The following is a 20,483-nucleotide window of genomic DNA, read 5'->3' as shown; positions in this document are numbered from 1 at the left end:
AGCTGTCATCTTTAATCAATAGAGCATCGTGCTGCTTCCTTTACGGTTACTACCTTAACCACGTGGTGGCAGGCAATTCCAATCTTTCAGAGTAAACAAAGCTACGTGCTTTACTGACAGCTGTCATCCGCCATCTTGAACCGCTAACCTCAGTGCTGCCATCTTTAGCTACTACCTTTGAAATGTGGTAGCCGGCAAATTGAAAACTTCTACGTGCTCTACAAAGCCACGTGCTTTTTGACAGCAAGCGTATTTAATCAACAGAGCACCGTGCTATCTCTACGGCCACACGTGGTAGCGGGCAACAATTCGACGTGCTTCTTTTTAGCTGCCATCCGCCATCTTTAATAAACAACGCATCGTGCTATCTTTACAGCACAAATCCACATACTTTTTGACAGGTGGTGGCGGCAATATGAAATTCTATCAAGCTGCTATCTTTACACCACTTGTGGTGGCATAGGGCTGGCTAAATCCACACAGCTGCAACGTTACGCAGGCAATTCCGTCAGGCACTATCTTTAACTACATGCACATGGCTTAGAACAAGCAAGCTGCTAGCAAGGTGTCCTCATTTCAGTGAACGACTGGATGCGCTTGTTCACGGTCCCCATCCGACGGATTCGAGTTAAAGCATGCACGACGAGAAAAGCAAGCAGAAAACCCTACAGCCTTTGGCGACTGCTGCTCCTGCATTAACTATTCTTGTGCAAAAACGCAGACCTACGAACTCAGAGTTAAAGCAAGCAACCTCTTTGCTTGCAAAACGGAAGTAACTTAGCAAAAATAAATCCCAGTTTTGTTGCATCAGGAAGGGCATTCGGCTGTAAAAGAAATTCTTGCAATTTAAAATCCCGGTCTTTTGGAGTTAAGAAGGGCATTCGGCCGTAAAACATGTTTTAACTGTCTGCTCTTTGCTACCGCTGTTAGTAAAGCAAGACACTTTAAAATCTTCGACCTTCCGTAAAAAAAAAAATCTTGTGACTTAATATCCTGGTCTTTTGACGTCAGGAAAGGTATCCGACCGTAAAACAGATTGTTAAGATGGACGGTCGTAGACCCCCGCCCTTAGCATTTGCTAACGAGTGTAGTCTGAACCCCGCTATTTAAGCGTTAAGCCTTCGGAGTAGGCTATGCGGGTTTCGAATGGGGAGACTCTGGAGTAGGCTATGTTCCGGCACCGAGTTTGAGATGTGTAAGTCCCCCGGGGCAAGAAATATCATGGGTGTGTGTTTTTACAGAAACGTTGTATGAATATTTATTAAGAGTGAGCTTCAAGCTGCAAGAGAGTCGGCCCAGCGCGAGTGCAGACTCGCAGGAATGCCAGACACAGCACTTTTGCCCGATACGAAGTCCACTGCTCGCCCGCCAACTATACTAAAAGTTGCAGCAGCAGAAAGCTCCACAGACAAAGAGTTGTTTTCTCTTGCCGGGCCGGGCCGAGTAGCTCAGAAGCGCTGGCTTTTTGACCCTAGGTTCGATCCTGGCAGTCTTGTAGTGCATAAATATGTTAGCCTCGTTTACAGGCAGAACTAAATTCCTCTTCCCCGGCGACTCCAGGTTCGGTCCCTGGCTCAGTCCAATGGTGCTCAAATACGTGTTGGTAGATTTAACATGGCAGGTTCGATCCTGGCTTAGTCTAGTAGTGCACAAATACGTCAGCTTCGTTTACTAGAACTAAATTCCGGCACCTCGGCGTCTCCGAAAACAGCAGGTTCGATCCTGGCTTAGTCCGATGATGCTCAAATACGTCAGCCTCGTTTACTAGTAGAACTCCTAAATTCTTGCACCTCGGCGTCTTGTGTTGTTCTCGCCCCAGCTCAAAGGCCGTAAAAAGTTACAGGCAAGGGATACCGTACATGACAGCCCCCTCTCTTTTCTAAGTTCAAAGCCCGAGGGATCGACCCTTTCACAAGGGCCTCATCAAATGTGGTTGCCACTGTCCTTCAGGAAACAGAACTCGGAAGGCGACCTATCAACTAAATATTCAATCTATAAACTTAAGGGTGCTGAAAGAAGTTAGTGCATAACCGTTTGTTACAACTCTACTTCCTGCTTTTGTTTTTACGAGCAAGTCGACAATCGCACCGGATGAAGTCGTGCATAGTACCAGTGCTCCGTGTGCGTGTGTGTGTGTAACATGTGTGCACAGAGGCAATTTACTGGATTCCCTCACCTTCAAGGAAGCTGACTATCGAGATTCATACCAGATAAAAAAGGTTTCTTTGATGATTATTATTATTATTTACGATTTCCTTTTTCTTTGTTTTTAGTAAATCGTCGTCTGCCGTCAACATTATTCCAGTAAGCATTCTTCAGTTTGCAGTTTTCAACTTGTAAGTCTGAACAGTTAGTGCCAGGTAGTTCTGCTAACTTTCGAGCGCTTTTATCACTATGCAGAATGCAAGTGTTGTGCTATCCTCAGGCAGTAATAACAGGCTTTGTTCCCTTACCTATCTTATGTGCAATGCAAGTGCTGTGCTACTCTTAGGCAGTAATAACAGAGTAGCTGTTAAACTCGAGCCCTTTCCTATCCTATGTGCGACGCAAGTGCAAACTTAACTAGGTTATCTCTCAGACATACATTAATACTTTTGGGTTTTTCTTCTACGTGCACCAAAAATTGTTATTTATCCGAGTTGCAGTTTTCAACCGTCCATCTGGGTCGCAGTCTTGAAACGTGCACACCTTAAGGTATGTTTTAATCTTTTTTATCGATCTCGTATGTTTACATAGTTTAAGAAAACTTAAAAAACTGTATTTAGTTTTTAGTAGAAAAATTAAACGGATTAACCAGACGGCTCAGCAATCTTCAGCGATTTAAAAAATTCGGAAAAGAATTTATCGTGTCTGTAACTGTGCCAACTAAATCTTGTATTCTTAGTTTTATTGGTGCGTAATTATGATTGAGAATTGGGAAACTGTACGCAAGTTTTTCATCGCGTATTCTAAGCGACATTATACCAAAATGCATCAAATATTTTTGATCCAAATTCTTTTTTACACTCTTGCTATAATGTTTTCGAAGAAAAAATCAGTTCTTTGCTGTCTATGCATACGGCGCTTAAACTAAACGCTAGTCTTGCATGTTCCTTCATTCTTTACAAAGATAATTAGGAAATTCATGAAACATTTTACATTTCTTCTAAAATGACGAAACTCATGTTCAGACGATATTTCGGAATGGTTTCGCAAACACATCGTTGACACATTGCTGGCTAAATTACAAAAGGTTGAAGGAGAGAGTAACAAGGCACTTGAAAGTATTTCGCATCTTCAGAATAATGTGTGCAAATTCGATCTTTTTAATTCAGGTAGGCGACACATTCAACTTCCTCAAGCTATTGTAAATAAAAGAGCAGTTATTATTGAGAATAACGATGACTATTGCTTTCGATGGTGCATCGCTATGGCGTTGAAACCAGCTACAAGTAATAGACCATCGAGGACATTTCAGTATAATGACATGTTTATCCAGTTACAACAGTCATTAAATTTTGAAGGCGTTTCTTTTCCCATGGATTTAGCAAACATTTCTAAGTTTGAAAAAACAATCCAAATTTTTCCTTTTCTGTATACGGTGTCGACAGAGACCGTATTGTAGGACCGCTTTACTCCGCTTCTTTTCAAAAACATCTTATATGTTTGCAATGAAACTACAAGCCACTACTGCTTGATATCCAATCTTTTCCGTCTGTTAAACTCCCAACTTTCAATACACAATGGGAAAAAATTTATTTGTGAGTGATGTTTGCAGTACTTTACGACAGATAGCTTGTTAGCTACACATGTTAAAGATTGCACAACACACCCTGGCGTAAAACTTGTTCTGCCAACTACGGAAAATGCAGAAATGATGTTTGAGAATTATTATCGACAAGAATCTGTTCTCTTCACAGTGTATGCAGATTTTGAATGTTTTACTGCACCTTTTCAACGTTGCCAATCCGAATTGAGCGAACCTTATATGGATTATGTGCAAAAGCACACTCCGTTTTCAGTAGCTTACGAAGTCGTTTGTTCGTACGATGCATCTCGATCCTTTTAAGATGTGTCGTAGCGAAAACTGTACGGCATGGTTGTTGAATGAATTAAAGGAGTTGGCGGAACGCGTTCATACGCTTATTTCGCAACCAGTGTCCATTCAAATGACGCTGGGTGAGATAAGTTTGCACGATGAAACTGATGAATGTCATCTCTAAACAGCCGATTGTTTCCCTACAGATTAAGGTTAGATACCACTGTCACTTTACCGGGAAATATCGTGGACCTGCACATGATTCATGCAGTCTTTTATATCGTGTACCTAAATTTATTCCATGCTTTTTCGATAACTTGTCAGGCTACGACAGTCACTATATCGTTCGAGAATTTGCGCAATTAAATTGTACAAAGTTCACAGTGACCGCGCAAAATCATGAACGGTTTATTTCATTCAGTTGTGTACGCGATATTAGCATTCGCTTTCTAGATTCATATAAATTTATGAACTTTCCACTTGATACACTTGTAAATGGGCTTTCCAGTGACGACTTTAAGTACATTAGTATTTTCCAGATCCTGAACAATTTAAACTTAGTATAAGACAACAAGTAGTTCTGCCGTATGACTACATTCAGAGCATTCAAACATTAGAAGAAACAAAATTACCTCCTCAGTCTGCATTTACAAGTGTGTTAAATGAACGTAGCACGCCGTCACACAGCTCATCGTCATACGATAAGCATACGGTATCTACTTCTGATGAAGACTATTTGCATGCCTGCCAGGTGCGATCACCGGTTTCAGCTACAGACCTTAGGGCAATATGCTGACTTGTATTTCAAGGTAGATACACTTACTCTGATGTGTTTGAGAAGTTTCGTAAAATGCGTTTATCTATTTACGGATTAGACCCTTGCGATAACTACTCAACACCTGGTCTGTCATGGGATGCGATGCTGAAGTGTACCGGTGTTCAACTTGATCTTCTAACGCATGTCGACATGCTTTTGTTTTTTGAATGCGGCATTCGCGGCGGACTCGTTTCGCTAGTCAACAGGCATGCTATCGCGAATAATCCCTACCTCGCGACTATCTTAACTGATGTATTTCGATGTCAATCTGTATGGGTGGGCCATGTCACACCCATTACCGTGTAAAGGTTTTCTGTATGGCTAACAAAGTGAAATTCAACATTTTGATGTTTTTGAGGCTGCTAAAGATCCTCATTGCGGTTACGTGCTGGAAGCTTCCCTTTTATACCCTTCTCATCTGCACGATTCACACTCTGACCTTCCTTTTTTGTGTTGAAAAAATGATTCCACCTAACGATACATCGAAACACACTAAACTGCTAGCCTCTCTTTTCCCGAAAAAGCGCTGTTATCCACATACAATGTCTTGTTCAATGTCTCGAATACGGCTTACAGTTACAGTGTATTCATCGTAACGTTGCGTTTAAGCAGGAAGCACGGCTTAAACCGCACATGGCTCAATATTGAACATTGTCAACGCGCTACATCATTTGAGAGTACTGTTTTCGAACATGAATAACTCTATCTATGGTAAAAACATATATGTACGCAAACATCGCGACACTCATTTCATTAATAAGTAGGATGGGCGGTATGGCGCACGCAAGTACATCTCAAAACCAAATTGCAAAGCCTATCATGTAATTGATCGTGACCTTGTTTCTGTTGAAATGAAAAAACAGATCGACTATGCGAAGCCGATTTATTTGGGAATGACTATACTTGATTTTTCAAAATTAAAAATGTGTGATTTGCATTATGGATTTGCAAAGCAACAGTTTTCTGATATGACACTTTTGTATATGGATACAGACTGTTTCATTTATCATATTCGGAAGACGGGCGTCTACGATGTGATGCGAAACCATTCACCCTGACACTTCTTCCTTTTCCCCCAGTAATCCGTTCAACATTCGGCCGCAGAACAAGTCATAAAGCTCATTGAAAGATGAATGCGGCATGAATATCATGACTCAGTTTATTGGTTAAGCACCAAAAATGTATGCCTATGACACTCAAAATTCACAGTCTGTTAAAAAAGCAAAAGGCGTACGTTCAAGCGTCGTTAGCCGTTTACACCTTCAACACTATCGCGACGTACTCGCCTATAGAAATGCCGCTTTCTGTACGCAAAAAAAAGGATTCAATCAAGTAAACATGTGCATACGATCGAACAAAAATGTTCATTGCTTCCTTGCGATGACAAACGTGTATGGGATAGAGATTCCCCTACTAGTGTTCCATAGGGATACAGCATCAACTAAAACTTGTACATACAAGAAGGAGAAAGGTACACGAACATCACTACGGCAAAATGATTCAAGATGAAACTTGTACATAAGGATGTAAATAAATAATGTAGAATTGGCATATTCTTTTACTTTAGATTAGGTATTACCTTCTCCTCCTCCCGCTCCTACTCGGAGAAGAGACTATGTAAATAAAGAAGGTGTGCAGCAGATTCGTAAGCATGTCATCGTCTTAAAGACCAGCTCAGTAAGTATGTTGAGAAGAGAATTATTTTCCTAAACAGTGTTCGATTCTATCTAGTCTTGCAATGCAGTGTTCTGAACATCGAACTATAGTATGCGATTCTTGTTAATAATGTTTTGAACACCAGTATGTGTACAAGTCTAAACATGCATCGCTGCACACTCTTGCTTTCGCGATGCATGTTCTGCCTTGACAGAGGAGGTTATAACAGCCGCCGCCGTCTTGTGTAATTAGCGTCGGGAAGGGCATCTTGTCGTAAAACTAAAGATAGTCCCTTTAACATATCAGATCTGGGGTAAGGTTTACTCAGGAGGAGGAGGTTATAACAGCCGCCACCATCTTGTGTAGTAGCCTCTTATGTAATCTCTGTTGATTAAAGTTGGCCGCAAGCACGTGGAATTTTTCAAATTGCCTGCCACTTCGATGAGGTTTAGTGTCATAAAGATAGCAGCACGATGCTCTGTTTATTACAGATGACAGCTGTTGGTGCTCTGTTGATTAAAGATGGCCGCTGTCAGCTTCTTAAGAAGTGCGTGGCTTTGTTTACAAACCAGAGCACGTGGAATTTCAAATTGCCCGCCACCACGATAAGGTTTAGTGCCGTAAAGAGTGCAGCACTGAGGTTAGCGATGCAAGATGGGGGCTTGACAGCTGTCAAAAAGCACGTGGAATTTTTCAAATTACCCGCTACTACGAGTGCCGTAAAGAGGGCAGCACTGAGGTTTAGCCCCGTCAAGATAGTAAGACTGACGTTAGCGATGCGTTGTTGAGGTCTAGTGCCGTAAAGAGGGCAGCACCGAGGTTAGCGATGCAAGATGGCGGCTTGAAACCTGTCAAAAAGCACGTGGAACTTTTCAAATTACTCGCTACTACGAGTGCCGTAAAGAGAGCAGCACTGAGGTTTTGCCCCGACAAGATAGCAACACTGAGGTTAGCGACGCGTTGTTGAGGTTTAGTGCCGTAAAGAGGGCAACACCGAGGTAAGCGATGCAAGATGGCGGATGACAGCTGTAAAAAAGCACGTGGCTTTGTATACAAATTGAAATTTCCCGCGCTATGGCGTCATCACTCACGTGACCCGTTCCATCAAAAACTATCTCACTATCAATTTCCATCGTTCAAAATATTGTGTGCGTTTCTCATAACTTATTCAGATACTTGATGCTTATGGATTAAAGGCACCTAACATACAATGTCATCGGCCGGAATATTCAGATACTTGCGGGGCAAAAAACTGGAACATCAATGTGGCAGTTCTGAGTGTTGCAGCTGAAAGCAATCCACCTCCGGAAATTAAAGATCAAAAGTTTATATCACCTGGGCATACCCGTCTTGGTTGTAATGTGGTCCATGTTTGGATAGAACGTGCAAAGAAGCACAATTCATTTGAAATAATGGTACCCACAGACTGGTATAATGCTGCACGTTCTGTGAGAGGAGAGGTGCCCAATCAAAGTTACTGAGATGGGGCAAATGATTTTTTTTACTGTTATTCATATATTCTGACAAACTCGAACAGACAAAGGATACCGAGGGTAATATTGTGAAGTGGTTACAAACCAAATGGCCGAACAAAAAGAGAATTGAATCGTTGTCTCCCCTCAACGTATGTCAAAAGGAAAAGAAATGGAAGTTCAAACGTTACAATGTTTTCAGTAATGTCAAAATTGGGGGTTTAAATCTTGAAATTATGGTAATAAAGAAAAAAAATACAAATTCAGTCTCGAGGTTATTTTCGTATTGAAGAGTACGTGGATTCGATTTGAAAATATCGAAGTAACTTATCGAGTCTCACACTGACTCCACCACGGAGTCAAACACTGAACACGAGTCCAGCACTGACTATGGCTCTTTTTTTTTTTGCAAGGGTTTTACGTCGCTCCGACACAGATAGGTCTTTTGGCGACGATGGGATAGGAAGGGCCTAGGAGTTGGAAGGAAGCGGCCGTGGCATAATTAAGGTACAGCCCCAGCATTTGCCTGGTGTGAAAATGGGAAACCACGGAAAACCATCTTCAAGGCTGCCGACAGTGGGATTCGAACCCACGATCTCCCGGATGCAAGCTCACAGCCACACGCCTCTACGCGCACGGCCAACTCGCCCGGTAACTATGGCTCTAACACAAAGCCCAACTCCTACTGACTGTCCGCGGCTAGTCTACAATTTTATAGCTCGGAGTGATGTGAACCGGAATATTCGCGATGTGGTCAGGCAGAATACTCCCGTATCTCCGCGGAAAAAACTCGCAGACAAGCAAGCCGACCAGAATACACGGAAGTGCCAGCCATGCCCTCCAGCCAGCAAGGAGCTCCTAGGTCGACTGGCTCATAGTCCCTTCCCAGAAGTACAGAAAGTGCTGCCAAGTACCGGCAACATGGTGATTCTTGTTGTTTAAAGGAGTCTTAACATCCAAGTTTTTGGCCCCTAATGGTACGAAATGTGACGAAATGTAATGACAAATTATAAGGCCAAAATCCTCCACTGACCAGAATTCAAAACGTGAGAACGAAGAATGAATAGATGGATATGAATTTAAAAAACAGTGGATCAGACAAATTTATATATTTTAAACTGCCATGTAAAGTTTGAATTTCATTTCCTAAAAAACTTCTTGACATAACTCCTGGATTTTCATCACATAACTAAGGGCCCTGTGGTCGCCAACCCAACCTCCAAGTCAACAACCACTGGTGTTCCCGAAGTAACCTGTTACAACAGTCAGGAGATACCGTGACTCCACCGCCCCCAGCCACAATAGGACCTCTGCAAGGGGTGATCAGTTCTCGCAGCCCAATCGAGAAAGATCTAGACTAGTTTAACCTTAGATCCCCCAACATACGATAAAAAGGTGTAGAGGGGACTTAGAGAAATGCATTCTACATGCAACTTATGTTCACACATAGCTTTCAATGCCGGTTCTGCAATAGTTCGGGCTGGCATCTCCTTGGCTCCTTGGGTGGATCACAGATGGCCCAATGCTGCATTGACGAAATACCGGATGAACATGCTCTTTCTCTTGCACCATTCAACAGGGAAGATAACCATTGTTAGCAGGACAATAAGCAAACTCATGCAGCAAATGTGTCCTTCAGCACCTTGACGATGTAGGGGGGGGGGGGGGGGGGCAACTGAAGCAATTGCCTGCAGGTAGTCCCAGATTTCAAACGGACATCTCGGGAAGAAATGTAGGTAGTCATGGTCCAGAGATTATGCAGGTGACCCGGAAATTTCAAGAAGGTTGGGAACTTTCTCAAGAGGATATTGCTACTCATTACAAGTATGCCTCAATGGCTCAAAGCTATGCCACGGGTGGCAACACATGTTTCTGAAAATGTGTGATGGTGCAAAAATGCAGCACAATAACAGTAAGCAGTAAACTTCAAGTGAAAGGGCATAAAAACTAACTCAATTTTGTACACAAACAAGGGTGAATTTAACAAGCTTTACATCCTGTAAAACTCGCAGTATTCCCATTATTATCCCTTTCGCTTTCAAGCTCTCAGCTGATGGATGTGCGAAAACTGTCAGCCATATTTACCCCAATATGCACATTTTTTTAACTACATGAAAGGTACACCAATAAAGATAACATGAAAGTTCATAAACTCTCGGAGTATTTATTACTTATCACTACATGCAAGTCACGTCCCGGAACCAGAAAGGTTTAATTTTAAAAAATAAATGCGGAAACAAAGTTAAAAGTTTCAGATTTTGAAAGTTTTGAAGTAATTCTGAGAAATGGTGTTCAATGCACAAATTTGTGATGTTAGTAGAAAGGTCAAATTGTTGGTTACTAGCATGGTAAATATCAAGATTCTATGTGCATTAGATCCAAGGATAGATAAAATTGCGCAAAAGTGGTGTATCACTGAAAAAAGTCCTTTTCTATAAAATATGCATTTCTTACTGGAGGTGCTGGATTAGCATCGTCAACTACACTTCCTGATTCGGACAAAAACATCACTTCTATAACTGTCAGGATATTCAGTGATATTGTCTGCTAAATGAAGTCTTCGCCATGTCGCACGCGATAAATAACTAGGCTTAACCTAAATGAACTAAATCCAACTAGGCCATATCTAACATTTCGCTTACAATATGCACTGAATAACCTAAGAAAACTATTTAATAATGAACTAGCAAGTTAACTAAATATAATGCATATGATACTGCTTATTTTACTATATAATTAGTATCATCAACAAAAACAGAAATGCTTGGATGTTTGCCGCCAACCACGACGTAAGACACCGAACTCCAGTCGGTCCATAAGATTATCGATAAATGCGGATAGTCCGCAGTTCCCGCGGAGTATAACGTGAGTTAAAACTGCGCTCTTCTTATTCCGTGAAAAATGCTATCTGGCATGCAAATAACGAAATAATAACGACAAAGGCCGGTAACGATAGATCAGTACTACCATGTCTGTTTTCGCAGGAACCGTCGAACAGTGGGTAATTTCTAGCATCCAGCCGGCCAAAAATAATATTTTCCACCCCTGTCTTTGGTGTGCATTTTCTGTGAGACGTGTTTATAAGACTCTTGGGTACAGTAATTTAGTAAAAGGTCGCACTGTCTGGTTATCTTATCTCACCGAAGGCCTAAAGTGGCTCTTCTCCGTTAGGGGATAATATTCTGGCGAGACGAGCGCACAGTTGTTTTTACGCTAGGGCTCAGTAAGGATGTCAGAACTAAATATTTCTTTAATGTGCGGTGTGATTATATTACATGAAGCTATGTATTATATATATTATGTATTTGCTGAAAACTACTATATTACTGTCCGGAATGTGCGCTTAAAATTCAGGTAAAGGGTGCCCAAGCTCTATCTAATGAATTAAATTATAATTAAATTATAAAAACTTGAGCTGACATTCAAAAGGGATTGCCTTCGATTTCTGTAATGCAAGTTTTGGGACGAGTTATCTATACTTTATTGAATAGAAAACTGATTTTTTGCTGCGACCAGGCGCGACCGTGAGAGTAATATTTTTTTTTCAGAAGCCATGTACTCTGTAACCCGGAAGTCTGTTTTCGAGCTGTGGAGGAACAGCAGAGAATATAAGCGGAACGATGTTATTGCGAATGTTGTAATTGAACATTTAGGCCTTGAGGATTGTCCCGAGGATATATATCCTAGTCAATAAGGAAACCGGTCAGTATTTTGTGTGCTGGACAAAATATTGTAGGAAACGGGACAAATTCTTGAAGTACAACAAAAGTTGATTGAACCAGAAAGTGAGCCTAGCAGAAGGACATATCACAACTATGTCAGAATGAGCCTGCCAGTACTAGCACTCGAGGACGTCGCGTAAACTGTCCGCAGAATTGAGTGAACGGTCTAAGAGAAGGATAACTAAATCACTTCTTGAAGAAAAATCACAAGAGATGGTTTCTGCCACTCAGATGAGTCTTCGAGCTTCTGGGAAAAAGGATGCCGCTGATATTGTTGAACTTTCGCATGCCTTTCCTCCACGTGCGACAAAAGTGAAATTTTTTGCAGGAACAACAATGTCACCTGATCAGACTCTGGCTATGATAATAGATTTGCAATTGTCATATAATCAGTACAAGGAAGTGAGGGAAAATACTAAAACATACAGCTGTAACTTGTACCCTCCATATTATCTAGTGAGAAAAGTAAATACGAATGTTACCCCAGTGATATTTTAATCGCTGATTCACCTGCAGAGGTCCGATTACAAACATTCTTGACCATACAGTACGCCGAATTCGGAAAATACAAAAGAAAATGTTCAATTTGGCAGATCAAGAATGTAAATATCACTCTAAACTTGTAACAAAGTGGGGCTGTGATGGCAGTTCAGATCAAAGTCGCTATATACAGAGATGTTCACAGAGTCGATCATTAAATGACGAGTCTATTTTGCATTTCACTTGTGCCCCTTTAGCTTTTGTTTCGCCACCCAAACACCGAAAACCAGAATACAATTTGGCATAATCCTAGACCTCATCCTGTTACTACAGGCCCATTAAATTAGAGTTCCAGAAAGAAACATCCGACTTAATCTGTGACGAGATGCCCAGGAAGAGAAGTTGTTGCCTACTACTGTAGTCCTGAACTGGGAAAAAACAATAGTGGTTGAACATGAGCTACATTTCACTACGGTGGATGGAAAAGTCTGCAGTGCATTGTCTTCATATCAGTCTTCCCCTAAAGATATGAACAATATTCCTGAAGTGAGAGTAATTAACCCAACAATACTTGGGTTATCACCACTTCATGCATGGATTAGCCTTTTACATATAGCTTAGAGACTTGACGTAAGGAAGTGGCAAACAAGAGATGCAGAAAAAAAACTGGTTGAAGAAAGAAAGAATATAAAGATTCGGTTCAGGGAGGAAACGGGTCTATTGGTTGATACACCGAAGCAAAGGGCTGGCAATACTAATGATGAAAACACTGCTAGAAGATTCTTCAGGGATACTCTGCTGCAGATATTACTGGAATACATCTAAATTTAATAAACCATCTACGTGTCATATTAGAAACTCTTCCGTGTGGTTATGCCAATGAAGTGGCATTTGGCATGTACACAAAGGAAACTATACAATTGTACTTAAAAGAATACAAATGGTACTACATGCCTGCAACTTTGCACAAACTCTTGGTTCATGAAGAAGTCATTGGGCAGAGTATTATACCTATTGGACAACTATGAGGAAGCCCAGGAAACGAGGAATAAATATAATAGGCGTTTCAGAAGTATTCACCAGGAAAAGCTCCAAAAAGGACACAAATACTGACCTTTATCACAGGCTGCTTATATCCTCGGACCGTTATATTACCAGCTTAGGGAATCAACGAAGAGGAAATTGATTCCTCTTTCACAAGAAGTCCTCAACTTACTGCCTGAGCCTCCTGTAACTGGTTCTGGCCAAGGAGATGACAGTGAAACTAGCGATTCTGATGGAACTACACCTAACGACTAAATTGTTTGGTAAGTACATGAATTCCTATACCTGTTTTTTTTTTTTTTTTTTTTAACTTTCTAAACAGCAAGTCCCACTATTAACATCTATTTAATTTCTTAAAGCTGTAACGAAAAATGATTAAAATTACTAAAATTCCTAATTCTATTCTTGGCGTAGTAATTTGTTTGTCGTACCCGATTGACCACACCCTTTATCTCGAATAATAACAGTTACATACTAAGTTATATGTAGCGTAGAGGCGCGCGGCTGTGAGCTTGCATCCGGGAGATAGTAGGTTCGAATCCCACTATCGGCAGCCCTGAAGATGGTTTTCCGTGGTTTCCCATTTTCACACCAGGCAAATGCTGGGGCTGTACCTTAATTAAGGCCACGGCCGCTTCCTTCCAACTCCTAGGCCTTTCCTATCCCATCGTCGACATAAGACCTATCTGTGCCGGTGCGACGTAAAGCCCCTAGCAAAAAAAAAAAAAGTTATATGTAAATCGGTCCATTAGTGTCCTAGATACGATTTTTGGCCGGCTAGGTTACTGAAATTATGCACGCGTGGGTACTGACAGATCGTTACCTTGAAAGCATAAGGGTTAATACTGATCTAGTTATCTCAGTAATATTTTTGTTTTGCTCGTCAGGAAAGAAACGGCCCTTCGACAACAAATTTCTAGGTCCATTCAAACACATGTATTAAAGTGGCTTTATGGAAGGGAAATATGTATATACAACCTTTCCAAAAAAAAAAATTCAGTCATAATCAAGGTAAACTTTGTGCATATGGTGAGAAGAGAGATTAACTAAACTTTTTTTTAAAAAAAGAAAAACTTACCACAGTGATAGGGTAGACAGGGTTCAAGATTGTAAAAAGCAGCACATGATTTGCCTTTTCATTATCAGATCTGAAACCAGAATAAACAAAATTAATAAAACCAAAAGATACTCAAATGACGCAAACATACATAAAATGGGCTAAATATTGGAAAATCTAGTCGCTACATCCAAAGCTAGAACATTCTAGTCACCAGCCCCATGATTATCAAGATGCATCATTTTCTGCATTATGCAATATGGACGAGATGTTCGCGAACCCCGTAGTACTTAGTCGGCAACAAATAAGCAATCAATGTTAACTGAATTTCCAGCAAAAGAATGCAGGTTGATCTTGCGTTGGAGACAACATACGACAGACAATAAGACAAAACATTCCAAGAAAAACAATTAGCACGGCCTCACCTAGGTAAGAGACCACGTTCGTTTGGGATAAAAGTCTTTACGTCGTAGAAGAAACAAGACAAATCAGAAACTTGTACCACAGTCGCTGAAACGAACCTATGAATAAACACGGAAATGTGCTTCTGAACTCTGTATATCGCGGACATTCACATCATTTCACCCAACGTTTGTCAATGGCTTATCGGAATGAGACCGGGATCAGCGCGCTGCAGCATCCCGGGCTTTGTTAGCGAAATTCCAAAATGTACCGTCCAGCACAAAGGTACTGTAGGTATCAATTTGTCTATTGAGTATAAAGAGAACCATCATTACACACGTGTACAAGAGGAACCCACTTGAAACAATTTGAGGCTGACGAAATTAATGAGGGGTAGAGGTTGTGGTATTAATATAGAGATTGTGGTATTAAGTCGAAGTACAACTGCACAACCACCTTCTCTCAAACAGTAATCAGAACAATGAAGGGATCCGCTCAATTAACGGAAGGAACATGAAGGGCAATAAAAACTCTTTAGGCCTCGGAAACTAATACCGCTGGAGCTAGGAGAGAACAGCTGTCCAAGCGAGGTGGGAGTGGAAAAATACAATCCAGAAACACAGCAGAAGTAGAAGCCACGACAAACTCTTCAGGGAAACTCGTGGTGGCACCCACGCTCCCAAGTTCAGAGCCCGTGGGAGTCACCTCTTTCGACAGGCGGGGAAAACCGGCCCCATTGCACGCGATTGAAAAATGTGTTTTTTCACAGCTTGAACTTCCAGTAGTCGCACCGAATGCACAGTCAGACGGGGTAAAATCTTATCCCAACGTATTGCATGCGACTGCTGAAAGGGATATTCATTATCTCGTACGCCGTATAATGTGTTAAACCTTTAGTACACAGTTGAATCAATGACCACCTACTAGCATCCAGAGTAACCGCCCTTCGCAGTACAAAAAACAGCTAGACGTGCTGATCTCTCTCCACACGTATGCAGTCTGCAGTGCGTCACAACTGTTGATGGGTGCGTGGCGGAGGAGACAGCGAGTATGACGATCAACGTGGTCTCACAGGGGTTCAATTGGATTGAGATCGTCGTTCTCTGGGGTCCGGCGAAAAACGATTAAGCCTTGATCGCGCTCTTCCAGCAAACGTGCGGGCTCTTCAAGCAGTGTGGCAAGGTGCATTATCGTGCTAGAAGATTCCATCCCCCCGAGGAAAATCATTATGTACGGGCAGACGTGATCGCCGACAATGGATTCATAAGTAAATCAAACAGTGCCTACCACACATATAGTGGGACCTAAAGAATAACAAGATAACATTTTTCAGACCACAACACTTCCCCCAAACCCTCGTGTTCGTCCAGCAATGATTGCAGGATTCGACATTTTGAACTACGTGGGTATACTTAACGCGATCTATGTTACTTTCATAACAAAATCAATGGCTACACCAAATGTAACAAGTTCCCAATACACGTAGCCCCCACCCCCCAAGCGCATCCGGTAAACAGGTCCCGTCCGCGCCTAACCTTGCAACATTCTATGTTCCACCGTCTCCCCTCCCTTGGTAACTCACTACCCGATACTGACAATCACTTCTTTCGCATCCTTCGAACATAAAATTAAAAGATGCCTGTAAGTCCTCTCCAGGTTACCATTTTCTACCGTCCATCCAACCCACGACCTTTCTTCATCTTAACTCTAACCGACAATTGCCGGTTATCGCTGCCATTGTTATATTGTTATTGTTAATTTCCTGCTTATAATGTTTATACTGACAGTTATCATTTTTATACGTATTTAAAGTATTACTGGAAAATGGCCCGCCATAGGCTGTATCTACGAAATAAATAAATAAATAAATAAATACAAAAATAAATAACCCTTACTTTAAATATAGTGTATTACCCACTGTTTATTAGGGGAAGACTGAATAAAATGGGAAACTTTAAAAGTAGAGATCAGTGTATTCCCGTTAATTGCAAACAATGTTAGAGATCAAATAGAAATATGGATTAAATAACAAAATGTTTAAGATACCATAAAGGGACTATTTACCCGAACTCCAGTTATAAATTAGAGTGCTAAAATAAAATAACAGCAACAAAGTCTTCATTGATTTTTTTTTCGAATTGACACAAAAATGTTGTTTTTATGAATTTTACTATGGAATAAACTTTTTCCGCATGCAAAATGGAAAGAATCCCTTGAGCCATACAAAATTCAAGTAAAAAATGACAAATTAGTTAGAAAAAACACATTTTAAATTCAGTAAATTCTCATTACAAATTACATTAATAAATAATACACTTATTTTAAACAATAGTATAATATCACTGTTGTAATAGACAATGAACGGAGTGAGAAAAGATTTTACTGCAGCCAATGGGCATTAAAATATGTTTACATGACTAATTACAACAAACAGAATTTGGTTAGTCAAATCTGTCTATTAGTACACGTCACAACATGATAAAAGTCCAAAGTCTTCTCGCACAGTACACATATACATTCCTTTCTCGGTGTGTAAAATGTTTTGTTAGCACACACACGATGATGAAAAAACCGTGTGTTGCTAATCTAGTCACTGTGCCTGAGTTCATAGTTTGCCTTCATCCAATCCGTACTGACCATAGCCTCTGTGGTGTAAAATGTTTCCCATAAATCTCCCGTCTTGGTTTGCAGCTCTGTTTGTAACGGGTTGAATCAACACCTAGATAATAAGGCCTCACAACAGCACTGCGACGTCACGCTAAGGAGGCGATCGCAATCCAAAGAAACGCAAAGCATGGTCACACACAAACATGATTAATACTTTTAGCTTGTGGAGTAACTTATTTACCAACAAATAAAGTTTAAATTTTAAAGGACATTGAATTATATTGCCATTATTACTGTATCTTAGAGACTGTCATTAAAGATAAACAACACACTGTTAAATCACGGCAGCATTTTACAATGTTAACTTACTCCAGGCTGGCTTGCTAACACATAGAACTGAAATTCACAAACATATTTCAATTGAAATAGGCACTGAATAGACAGGTAAATTATTTTAAAATAACATGAGAACGCATAAAATTAGTTTAGGCCTAACATGTAGACTGTACTACAAAAATATGATACACTAACTTAACATTTACAGTATTTACAGACTTCCATTTTGTGAAAATAAATTTTCTTAACTTGTATCATCTTTTGTGCATGCAATGACTATTTTTATTTTGAATTAAAGTAAGTTTATAATAGTAGGCTAGTAAATTTAGAAAGACACCGAGTTAATAATATTAAGGAAGAGAAGCATAACATTCACCTGGTCTATAGGTAGGTCTAGGTCCAAATTATAACACGTTGGCATTAAAGTTAAGATAAACATCATATATCAAGCATGCTAGTAATGCAAAGAGACTTCAATACTTTTGCCTATTACATTAGCACTGTACATACCTATTTTGAGAAAATTACAGACTTTCTTGAATTTGTGCAATGTTTTATGGATTCATTAGTTTTGTTCCTGCAGTAGTTATTTATTAGAATAGTTGTACACTTCCAAATAATGTTGTAATACAAATATTCTGAAGTGTGCTCCCTACATTCATTCCTGTCGTCTATACATTCATCAGCTGAGAGAACAATTTGCAGGGTCACAATACATCACTTACATACTTCTTATGGTTATTTAAGCTAAGAAACTTTCTCTTACTTTCTGGCCTCAACATCTTTTTAATGATGACATATGTGTATGTCACTAAGTGTACAGCTGGTTCTGCAGGCTATTTCAAATTGCCCCTATTGAGGCTGTCAATAACATGATTATTCCTAACAGTAACATCTTTCAAAACTACTAGATCTGCACAGTACTTACAATTTAATTTCTTGAGAAAAGAATGACAACAATAACCTGCTATGTATGTTATAACACTTGCAACACCAGATGTGCTGTCAAAATCCGAGTATATCTTCATCAACAATATCATTTATAACAATTTTCTTATTACATGTTATAAACCTCATTTTAGGTCCGTATTGAAAATTTAACAGTTCAATAATGATAAAGGTGTTTTAATTTATTCCACCTATTCAATACTTATATTTTCACGTATAGTTGTTACATAATTAAATTCTTAGTTACATGGGACATGTTTCACCCTCAATTAAGGGCATCTTCAGCCTGAATACAATAATCAAAAATACAACTAAATTAAAAGTGGAAGTTAAATACAATCATCAAAAATATAACTAAAATAAAAAGTGGAAGTTAAAAGTTTAGTCTGTTCTATTAATTAAAGTTTTAGTCTCCGACAAGATTATAGTTTAATCATAAGACAGTTTTCCATTAGCACCTTTTTATTTTATCATTTTTCACAATTTTATTGTTCCTAATTTTAATAACAGACTAAACTTTTAACTTCCACTTTTTATTTTAGTTGTATTTTTGATGATTGTATTTAACTTCCACTTTTAATTTAGTTGTATTTTTGATTATTGTATTTAGGCTGAAGATGCCCTTAATTGAGGGTGAAACATGTCCCATGTAACTAAGAATTTAATTATGTAACAACTATACGTGAAAATATAAGTATTGAATAGGTGGAATAAATTAAAACACCTTTATCATTGTTGAACAATTTTCTTACCATTAGAAATGGGCAGTTCAATTGAATTCAAGATTCTGATTTTTTTTTTTCTCAATTTCAAAACCTGTCTAACAGAAACATGGTATTGGCCACCTGCAAGTTGCCTGTATTCACCAAATCGTGCCTCCAATGCAACTTGTCTGAAAATTTCCAGGAAGAAAATATGACCATTTCAGTACTTCAAAACAAAAATGTGTTAGCTGTATAAGGCAACGAGTTGTTTGAGTAAGAGTTTGCCACATTTCAGACCTAGATTATCCCAGTGATATAACCACTCAACAAACGTTATTAAAAAACCATTCCGTTCATCACCAGGTTTGTTGGTGAGAGACTGTTTAAATTTAATATTAAGTCTTACACCTTTCAAAGGGGTATTTACATTAACAATATGTCACCAGGTAGTGATTACTTTTACAAATTCAGCTGTGCCCTCATATGATAAATTGTGCTATTCTCCTACAACTAGTAAAGCATTTACTATATGGTCATTAAACAACTGACACACATACTTCATACCCATGCTTTACAAGGTCATTCCCTTCAGCCTCAAACAAGCCCATTATAGTTTTGAAAGATGCAACTTTAACTTTAGAAAAGTCATCAAAGTCAGGATACACAAATTCCAAACCATTAGTTTTCTGGTTGAGCCAATTATATCTGATGCATTTAAATAAATGCACAGTGTCAATGAGATAAAAGAGACTTGTTAGGATTTCCAGGATTACAATACTCAGTTGAGGTGGATTTGAAAATTTTAACATTGCTTTGGTGTTGAGAGCATTATTAACAGTCCACAACAGCCAGAACATTAAATCCCATAGATTCCAAACCAACAATAACCTTTGACATGACACTTGTGTAAATCATCACCTGTTAACTTGGACACAGGGAGAATATGAACTACTACTTCTTTGATAAAATGCTCTGGATCATAAATACATGTGCTGATGTAGCACATGTTAGTAGTGTTAGCACATGAGCCTACAATGTTCTCTCCCTTGAAGTCCATGTATGGTTTGATGTGAATTTCATCTACCATCAATGTTACAAATTTGTCATTCTGTTAAAAACCTTGAACTTTCTGTTTTATGTATTCCAGAAAATATGTAGGGTTCTGTTCTAATACTGGACTACCATTTAGACTGGAACATACTCTTTTCAGTGTTAAACAT

General features: G+C 39.6%; 1 protein-coding gene across 3 annotated transcripts in view; it reads right to left on the bottom strand.

The window, feature by feature from the left end:
• Positions 1 to 20,483, bottom strand: part of sm (smooth) — a 427,005-nt gene that overhangs the window by 297,954 nt on the left and 108,568 nt on the right. For all 3 annotated transcript variants that reach the window (XM_067151588.2, XM_067151590.2, XM_067151589.2), the window contains exon 3: positions 14,288 to 14,357. In XM_067151588.2, coding sequence (XP_067007689.1) covers positions 14,288 to 14,357 — 70 coding nt within the window. The remainder of the gene's footprint in view (positions 1 to 14,287; positions 14,358 to 20,483) is intronic.

The sequence above is a fragment of the Anabrus simplex genome, chromosome 7 (assembly GCF_040414725.1).
Source record: "Anabrus simplex isolate iqAnaSimp1 chromosome 7, ASM4041472v1, whole genome shotgun sequence".
Taxonomy (NCBI): domain Eukaryota; kingdom Metazoa; phylum Arthropoda; class Insecta; order Orthoptera; family Tettigoniidae; genus Anabrus; species Anabrus simplex.
The sequence above is the reverse complement of the archived record's forward strand: the minus strand, read 5'-3'. Positions and strand labels throughout refer to the sequence as shown.